The sequence below is a fragment of the Coregonus lavaretus genome (genome assembly GCF_964263955.1).
Source record: "Coregonus lavaretus genome assembly, chromosome: 7".
In the NCBI taxonomy this organism is placed as follows: Eukaryota; Metazoa; Chordata; class Actinopteri; order Salmoniformes; family Salmonidae; genus Coregonus; species Coregonus lavaretus.
In genome coordinates this window covers 31,522,269-31,531,273 of record NC_139994.1, presented here as the reverse complement: position 1 = coordinate 31,531,273, position 9,005 = coordinate 31,522,269, and the positions used below count along the sequence as shown (strand labels likewise).

Sequence of the window (9,005 nt, the reverse complement as noted above, 5' to 3'; positions counted from 1 at the left end):
CTGGTTAGGCTGTTTCCATGTTGTCCTGAGCGTTGACTGCGCTGAGCGTTGACTGTAACTGTGCTGCTGGCAACAATTTAATTACGCTTTTTTGCAGACGTTTAATGCCACCGGCCATATTCAACGGGTGTTGAGTGTTCATAAATTCATCAGTTATTCTGCGCTCTGTTACACTCAAACGAGAGTGCTCTGAAATCCGAGTATACAGCCAGAGTGAATTTACGAACGCACCCCTAGTATCTAGGCAACAGCAAATCGGGTCTAGTGGGGAGCAGAACGTGACAGCACGTGAAAAAAGAAAAGTGCAGAATACAATGCCGTAGTTTACAATGAGGAGCCAATGCATTTCATGACAGGTCAGAATCATTATAACAATTGCTATGGAGTATCTAATGCAAGTTCCTTGCTTTCATTGTAGAGAAACATTTTCAACAGGACAAAATATCTATTATACAAATAATAAAAATCAAAGGCACATTGGTATATATATTTTTTTTTTATGTCAGACATTTCAAAAACACTGCATATTCAGTTAATTTCCCATATGAAAGAATTGACTTTGCATATTTTGACATTAGGTAGGTCATTTCCAAGCTGTCAACAACACTAATAACAATATCTAACCTTCACAGAACACCAAATATCCTGACAATCATTTTCAATGCACTATTTCTCTCAGATATCTCTCCCTGTAGTCTCAGAGAAGCCCATGAAATCATGTTTATGAGGCCTTTGGGGTGAGGAGATGAACTCTCTCTATGAAGACGTCCAAGCCCCATTCCTTATCCTTCACATCTGGGAGAGCATCCGAAGATTGTATAAACTCAATATCACAACTCCTCCCTGGAATACATACAAAAGAAAATGAATATCATAAAACTACCTTACCACAATTCTCTCATACAATATCTTCTTATATTTCATTCAATTGGTTTTTGTGTTAAATATCAAATTCAGTTCAATGACAGGTATAAAAAAGGCAGTACTAGCAATAAAGGTATTATCAATGACAAACGTAATTGTATTAATAAAACTCACCGAAAAGTCTGTTTACCTCCACATCAGGCACATTAAATGGAGGACCTATAGAGAGGTGTTAAAGAATGACAATGGAAGGTTAATAACCTACATGCATACTCTACTGTATGTTTGAAACAATATGTTACTCACATGCATCTAGAACAAATGGGTTGTTATTTCAGGGAATATCTTACCTTTGAACAATTCAGGATTGTATAAAAAAGTGTCCAAGAGGTATTGGCAGTCCTTGTCCATTAACGACATGATCAGTGCTGCATACCTGTTACATACAGTAAACAACAGACAGAATTTGTGTCAAAACAATCTGTGCTTTCTTGTTGAATATCAGAGAAGTCCATTTCATGTGGTCTTACTTTTCTCTGTCCCGTGGGTTGATGGCCACCAAGGAGCCTCTGTCCCAAATCCCTCCAAACTGACCCTCAATGGCACTTAAAAAACAAACATTCATAGTTTTAGAAAACTTTAATGTAACCCTTTAACATAAGAAATGTGGGGAAATGGGTTACTGTTCAAATTATCTTTACCTGGAGAATTTGTATAGGTCACACTGGTACAAGGATATATTTCCATCTGAACTCTGTGCAAGAAAGCCACATTTTCAGTGAAAGCATAATCAATATGATCCACAAAAGGATTACATGGAAGGATGGACACGCAAGAGATTGCCCATCAGGATGCTAACTGAAGTGCATGGTCTTCTTCATACCTTGTAAACCTTGGCACCAGGTATTGCTGGAACCACTTCTTCACTGTAGATCAACTTCTGATCTTCAAAGAACTGCCTGATACCCATCTCAGCTATATCCACACCAACAACTGAGTGTCCCATATCTGCAAGCCTGTGTATCAACAGGTAGGAAAATATCATTCAGGTATGTACAAGTTCTTGCCAAATTAAAATACAAAACAAAAAATGTCTATGGTTATAGAAATGTAATATCATGTTGTTTTTTAAATTTCCACAACCTACCATTTCATATCAACAGCTTTCCCACATAGAGGGAAGAAAAAACGGATTCTCTTCCGTCCACAGAGAACCTTGTCAATATAGCTCTCCAACATCCTATTACATAAGAAAAAGGAGCAATGTTGTACCACTGAAAAAGGCAGTGAACGGCATCTCGGTCATTTCACACAATAGGCCTATTCAGATGACAGACATCTTTTAAAGTCACAGTCTGTCATTCTTTGAGAACTACAGAAGAGATTCAGTAGACAATAAGGTATTTACTTGTGCACGCAGTACTGGTGAAAGCCAATCTCTCCCTCTTTCCAACCTTGCTCCCATTCTCCCAGAGTCCTCACTCTATCAGCCTGAGCTTCCATTCCGTAATACCTTCCACACGCTCAGACAGCAAGAGAATAACAACAGAGGAAATGGGTGGAATGCCAGACCCAATCACACTGCCGAACTGAAACTTTACTGCTGATAGGTTGCACTATCCAGCCAAACACATACAGGCAGCTATAAGCAAAGAACAAGTAATCCAGAGGCCATTAACCCATAAAATATAATTTCTTCATTCATAGTGACAAATTAAATATTGCATGTGTGAAGCTGGATGATAGTACCATTGACATAAGTCAGAAGTAGCTGTATGCATGACGAATTCAAGAACAGAGAAGTATATGTAGCCAACATATATAATGTGCCTCTACGCCTGTAGTCAAACATGATTTTGCCAGAGGGAAATCGGCTGAACCAGCTGTCTCAGCAGTTATTTAAATTGTATTTCAAATTATTCATTTACTACTGATCCCATATAGGGGCAATACAAAATGGCTACTCACTCTTTATTACAGCATATTGTATCTACTACTAATCCATTCAGGTAAACAGATTTATAAACCGTTTATACAATTATTTTTCCCTAAACAAAAACTAAATCCTGGATCAGTTACGTTACAAGTCTGGAAATGTCTGACTTTTACAATACTGTGTTTACTAATGAGTAAAGAACATGGGTTTATTTATATTTTAAAAGTATTTATTGAAATTTCAGTCATTAAAAAATGTAATGTATTTCTTAATTCCAGCATGAGTAAAAATGAATCACCCAATTCAAGTTACATCGTGCCACTAAAAAGCTGAACACAAGCCATCAATTTGTAAGTCGCTCTGGATAAGAGCGTCTGCTAAATGACTTAAATGTAAATGTAAAAATTGAGAGTATTTTCAATATGTCAATATTTGAAACCTAAATAAGAGTTGGTTGATGAAATGTTCCTCAGTTGGTCTTTAGAGTGATGAGATGCACTTTCTCTGTGAAGAAGTCCATGCCCCAAGCCTTCTCTCTGTCTGTGAGGGCATCCACGGACTGCAGCAACTCTATATCACAGCTCTTCCCTGGAATTAAAAACACAATCACACATCGAAACTAATCTCTAAATCCTCCCCAAACATGTACGTATCACATTTATTTCTATGTAGTTTAATCTGAAAAATCCAATACTGACAGAACTACAATCACAGAGACAATCTCCGGCAGAAAATAACTCACCAAATAGACTTTGCACTTGCTCATCGGGCACAAAAAATGGAGGACCTAAAGAAAAAGAGGGATTCATTTGAACTCTGATGTACTTAAAGTGACATGCAAGTACTCTGCTATCTAATAGAAATAGCATATCATCATTAGCTACAATGCTAGCTCGGGAAAAGTTGTTACCTTTGTATACTTCTGGGTTGTAGAGCAAAGTGTCCAAGAGGTATCGGCAGTCCTTGTCCATTAATGATCTGATCAGAGCAGCATACCTGTTACATACAGAAGAGACAGAGTTTGCCATTAGCCAAAGACTCTTCCATCATGTCATGCTCTGTTCTCATGTTGACCTTCAGAGGAAAGTGAAGTTCATGTGGTCTTACTTTTGTCTGTCCCGTGGGTTGATGGCCACCAAGGAGCCTCTGTCCCAAATCCCTCCAAACTGACCCTCGATGGCACTGTTATACAAAGTGAGAGGATGTCATACTGTAAATGGCCTCCTCCTTCTGACCCAGTCAGAGGAGAAAATGTATTGATAGTTTAGACTCTTACCTGGAGAAATTGAATAGATCACAATGGTACAAGGAGATATTTCTCTCTGAGCTCTGTGGAAGAAAAGCATATGAATCACACAAGTTAACCGCACTGCAACGTTAACTCTTTTAGCTCTTTCTCTATTGGATCATAACTGCACATATTGGTAGCACAGTCTTAAAATAATTATATAAACTCATTCCACAAACACCAATCATTAGCCAACCTGGATTAGTAGCTGGTATAAATAAAATCCAAGACTTTGGACCTCTAGGGTAATAATTCTTTGTTCCCCTTGATGCCGCCACTGCAATTTTGTTTTGTTTTTATGCATAGATCTATGCCCCAGGAAGACCCCATCCAGACCTCATCTCTCTCCCCCCCCACCACACTGCCACCGCTGCTGAAAGAAATCCTCCAACACCTTGTAACATCTTGTCTTCCGCATATTTCTCCATGTAGCATCATAGCAGCCAACCTAGCAGCTCTCTGATACACAGTACCTTGTAAACCTTAGCTCCAGGTAATGCAGAAACTGTCTCTTCACTGTAAGTCATGTTATTCTCCTCAAAGAACTGCTTGATGGCCTTCTCTGCAATCTCCACCCCTACAACAGAATGGCCCATATCAGCCAGCCTGGAATCGAACACATGGTAAAAGACAGTAAGGTCAAAGGTAATTTATGGATGTTAATTAGGGATGCACGATACATCGGTAAGCATATCGGAATCGGCTGATATTAACTAAAAATGCCAACATCGGCTCTATGTATAGTTTAACGCCGATGTGCAAAACCGATGTCAAAGCTGACGTGCATACCTGTATAACGTAGGTAGATGACGCCACAAAAAATACAGCGCTACACAGCATTCCTAACCTAGCCCACAATGTCTGCTGTGGATCTATTCTGAAGTTTCAAAGGAAGATAACAAAAAGTCCATATGCAACGTTTGTGCTGCTATTATTTCCCAAGGAGGGGAGAAAGTGAAATATTTCAATACCACAAACCTAATTACTCATTTGAAAGTGCATCACCCACAAAATGTTCAGCGACTACTTAGCACAATAGCAGAAAAAAAACTAAGTGCACATTTCCAACAACTAAACAAGTTCAAGTCGAGCAGTCATTTGAAAGAGTAAGAAAATTTCAGCCAGACAACTCAAAGGTGAAATCCATTAACGCCAAGGTAATGGAATTCATTGCCCTTGACAATCAACCGTTCTCTGTTGTGGATGATGTTGGCTTTCGCCGACTGGTCGAGCACCTCGACCACCGGTACACACTACCAAGTAGACGCTGCAACTGGCTGTGAACAAAGGTGTTTTGGCCCAACACAGCATATCTGACACAGTGGCAACAGGTAGGAAGATAGCGGGTCATTTTAAACACTCACAGCTAGCATACAGCCGCCTGCAAGCAATCCAGGAGCAGCTTGGAGTGAAAATGAAAAGGCTTAAGCAAGACGTTTCCACCAGATGGAACAGTACTTTTTACATGGAGAGGCTGCTGGAACAAAAACGAGTGCTTGGCGTGTATGCAGCCGACTATGAGTTACCTGCAACAATCAGTACAAACCAGTGGACTCTCATTGAAAACATGAACACACTCATTTACATTTTAGTCATTTAGCAGACGCTCTTATCCAGAGCGACTTACAGTTAGTGAGTGCATACATTTTCATACTGGCCCCCCGTGGGAAACGAACCCACCACCCTGGCGTTGCAAGCGCCATGCTCTACCAACTGAGCTACAGGGGACTTACTCCTAGCTCCATTCGAACAACTGACTCGAGAAATGAGCTCATCAACTGCATCTGCAGCAGAGGTGATACCCTCTGTCATGGCATTGAAACGCCTGCTCAACAAAACTGCCGACACAAACCGTGGGGTTAAAACTTGCAAAAGTACTCTACTAGAGGCTGTGAACAAGCGATTCGGTGGCATTCTCTCAGAGCCTTTTTACTGTGTCGCCACCATGCTCGATGCTAGGTACAAGGACCGCTACTTTGATGCAGACAAGAAACAGGGTTTACGTTAAATGTTACAGACACAGCGGGACAAGATGGAAACGGACACAGTGACAGTGCGTACCGAGGAAGAGGACCCACGACAGAAGAGGCCACAGACAGACAGAGCTGAAACTTCACTGCTTGACATGTATGATGAAATCCTGGTTGAGAATGGAACGACTGAACAACGAAACAGCACAGCAAGTAAGTGAAATAAATAGGTTTAATTATGTTTTACTGGTAATGGGGACATACTGGTAATAGTGTGTTTGTTTGTGTGTGTGTGTTTCTCTGTGAGAGAGACGTGATGTATTTTCATTTTCTGTTACTTCTTCTGCCAACTTTTGCCAATGTTGATTTATGCCTAATGATCATTTGGAATGCAAGAATAATGCAATATGTTGTATTAAATTAACTAACCTCTCCCAAATGTTAAAATTGTAAATGGGCAGTCATATTGTAACCCAGCCATCTAGAGTCACTGGAAAAAATGGACTAAGCCCAATGGCTTTTCTGTTGTTTATTCATGATATTCATTTAATTTAAAACAAAGCAATTTTGTTCTTTTTTTTTCCTTTTTTACATTTCCTAAATGAAAGATGAGATGCTGTGTTGTAAATTTGCTCGCATTTTACTAGTCAAGTCAGTTGAGCACATTTGAAAAGTTTAAGTTGTGCCATTTATAGCAGTTTATGACATTGTTTAATAACTTGTAAATGAGAAAAATGACAATCTGTTCCTAACTGAACAAAGGAACATATGACACTGTTTCAACTATTTAACTTTACTAGAATGCTTAAAAGGCAGCTACAATTTTAAATATCGGTTATCAGTATCGGGTCTTTTGGCAAGGAACATATCGGATATCGGTATCGGCCAAAAATGTAATATCGGTGCATCCCTAATGTTAATTAATTAACTGTGACTTTCACTAGTTAATGTACATGAATTGAGCACACAAGTTTGTTTGTAATGCACATCACTTACCATTTCATGTCCAGAGCTTTCCCACATAGAGGGAAGAAGAACTTAACTCCATTCCGTCCATCGAGAACTTTCTTAATATTAGTCTCCAGCATTCTATAAATATAATCAAATTCGTCATATGAAGTTTACCTTATGGGCCTAGGAATAACATGCTGGCAGAGACATGTTAAACAAACATCTATTTAATATAACCATAAATTCACTCTTTAATCCATGTCATTTTAAGGTAAGTAAAAGAGATCCTTACTTGTTTACGTGGGGTCGGTGCCAGCCTGTTCGCTCTTCCCGCCATCGTTCCTCCCACTCTCCCAGGGCCATCACTCTATCCGCCTGGGCTGACAACATTTTGTTTGTCTGACACCAACTACAGTTGGTCAGCAAGGGGAACAAAGAGAGAGAATAGGTGATATTATGACCTCTTTCACACAACTGAAATGATCCAGAGCGGGAGTTCACGGGTGGTATTCTATGCACGCACACAGACACGTACATCAAAGCAGTCAATATGGACTGTGCCAGGCTAATTGTATGGAATTTCGCCATGTCATTGCGACTCATGATCATTACACGTGAGAGGCATGTGGTGTGCATTTTGAGTCAAAAACTACAGATAAGGTATGAAGACTTTGGGCTTTTCATATAAAAGGGCTCTTTGTATGCCTACCAATGATTAGGGTAATTTGTCAATTGTTTGGGTCAGTCTGTTGAGATATTGTCCCTAAAGTGAATGGCACTACTAAAGGGACATGGAGTAGTACAGACTCCAGACTGACCTAGTATTGGTCAATCATATGCAGATCAGCAAAAAAATATATTGTGATGTGTCAAAGACCAGTGTAGGCCTCTTCATGAGCAGAATTGCCTCATTTGACACAGTGGCCTAAACATGATCCAAAGAACAGCTATCATTCAGGATAAAACCATAATTTCACAGGCAACTTTATCATAAATACAACAGCATGTGTTTTGTAAGATAACCTCCCCCTATGTGAGTCAGTTTAGCTTGTAACACCTATCACCAGATAATGATTTGCATAATCTTGCTGTAGATATTTAGAAATGAATGAGTGGATTGTGTTATGCAAATTACGATTGTGTTATGCAAGTTCTTTAACAATAGGCGCAACTAGTATGCCTGTAAATAGAGCAACAAATGATATCGACTGCATTAGCTACTTTAGTAGTGTGTATTGAAAACAGGTTGCCGTGCGTAGTCTCTCAAAGTCAATTCCTAATTTGACACAATGTATCAACTTACCTCTGCTTCCCGCCAAGCATAAACATTAAACTGACGAACAAAACTGAATTCGACTTGTAAAACATGTTCACAGTCGTAGCATACCTTCTCAAAAAGGTTGATATCTTTTTATGTGTTCTTCACCAAGACACAGCCAATGAGTTACACTTCTGGTGTGGGAGGAGCCTTTGTGAACACAGCTCTCCACGTGAGCGGTAGCGGATGTTCATTTCAAAGGAGATTTTTTTTCGCTCGACTTTCGTCCTCAGCATCGTAAAGGCTCCATAGAGCAGAATACAAAATGTGGTCTACTACAATTTATTTCTAGTACAATTTATTTGACAGTACCGTATCTCCTACTAGCTTAAATTTTAAATACTTGCTCGAATCCTTGAAAAAGGAATCATTCTGGAGTAGGCCTAATAATTATCGGCAGCACTTCATTTTAAGGGATCCTTATATAAAGTGTAATTACATACATATTATGTAATTACACCGTAACAAGTATTGTAATTAATTTTAATAATTCAGTTACACTGTAATAACAACATGTAACTGGTGGTAATTGCAGTCTGTAATTACAGGGGTGTAACAACGGAATGCTTGTTACCATGCTTGTTACAAATTTAAAGGTTTCTGATAGCATCTCAATTAACCATATTTCAGCCTGCCATGGTGATAAGTGCTAGCCAATTGAAAACCGATCACCTCATT

General features: G+C 39.3%; 2 protein-coding genes across 3 annotated transcripts; both read right to left on the bottom strand.

The window, feature by feature from the left end:
• Positions 1–477: 477 nt before the first annotated feature.
• Positions 478–2,412, bottom strand: LOC311132673 (putative thiopurine S-methyltransferase). The gene is made up of 8 exons (XM_084165940.1): positions 2,273–2,412; positions 2,012–2,104; positions 1,748–1,880; positions 1,566–1,618; positions 1,395–1,469; positions 1,215–1,300; positions 1,039–1,083; positions 478–843 (listed from the first exon to the last, which is right to left on the bottom strand). The coding sequence occupies exons 1-8, from the start codon at positions 2,365–2,367 to the stop codon at positions 722–724; spliced, it is 702 nt and encodes a 233-aa protein (XP_084022066.1). The 5' UTR covers positions 2,368–2,412; the 3' UTR covers positions 478–721.
• A 595-nt stretch (positions 2,413–3,007) lies between these two features.
• On the bottom strand, positions 3,008–8,479 carry LOC311132917 (putative thiopurine S-methyltransferase). 2 transcript variants are annotated; one of them, XM_084166302.1, is made up of 9 exons: positions 8,397–8,479; positions 7,302–7,418; positions 7,055–7,147; positions 4,562–4,694; positions 4,077–4,129; positions 3,908–3,982; positions 3,711–3,796; positions 3,543–3,587; positions 3,008–3,388 (listed from the first exon to the last, which is right to left on the bottom strand). In XM_084166302.1, exons 2-9 carry the CDS (start codon positions 7,397–7,399, stop codon positions 3,270–3,272), a joined length of 702 nt encoding a protein of 233 aa, XP_084022428.1. In that variant the 5' UTR covers positions 7,400–7,418; positions 8,397–8,479; the 3' UTR covers positions 3,008–3,269. The 2 variants fall into 2 exon arrangements, with proteins under 2 accessions (XP_084022428.1, XP_084022427.1); XM_084166301.1 differs by having other exon boundaries at positions 8,313–8,468.
• Positions 8,480–9,005: the final 526 nt, after the last annotated feature.

What these genes read in the sequence shown, in the direction of transcription:
- LOC311132673 (XM_084165940.1), bottom strand. Translation starts at nt 2,367, where the DNA reads ATGGAAGCTCAGGCTGATAGAGTGAGGACTCTGGGAGAATGGGAGCAA. An exon ending in GACCTATACAAATTCTCCAG is followed by an intron (nt 1,470 to 1,565) that starts GTAAAGATAATT and finishes TTGTTTTTTAAG; the next exon opens with TGCCATTGAGGGTCAGTTTG. An exon ending in GGAGGTAAACAGACTTTTCG is followed by an intron (nt 844 to 1,038) that starts GTGAGTTTTATT and finishes TATGTATTCCAG; the next exon opens with GGAGGAGTTGTGATATTGAG.
- LOC311132917 (XM_084166301.1), bottom strand. Translation starts at nt 8,377, where the DNA reads ATGTTTTACAAGTCGAATTCAGTTTTGTTCGTCAGTTTAATGTTTATG. An exon ending in ATGCTTGGCGGGAAGCAGAG is followed by an intron (nt 7,419 to 8,312) that starts GTAAGTTGATAC and finishes GACCAACTGTAG; the next exon opens with TTGGTGTCAGACAAACAAAA. An exon ending in GATCTATTCAATTTCTCCAG is followed by an intron (nt 3,983 to 4,076) that starts GTAAGAGTCTAA and finishes TTTGTATAACAG; the next exon opens with TGCCATCGAGGGTCAGTTTG.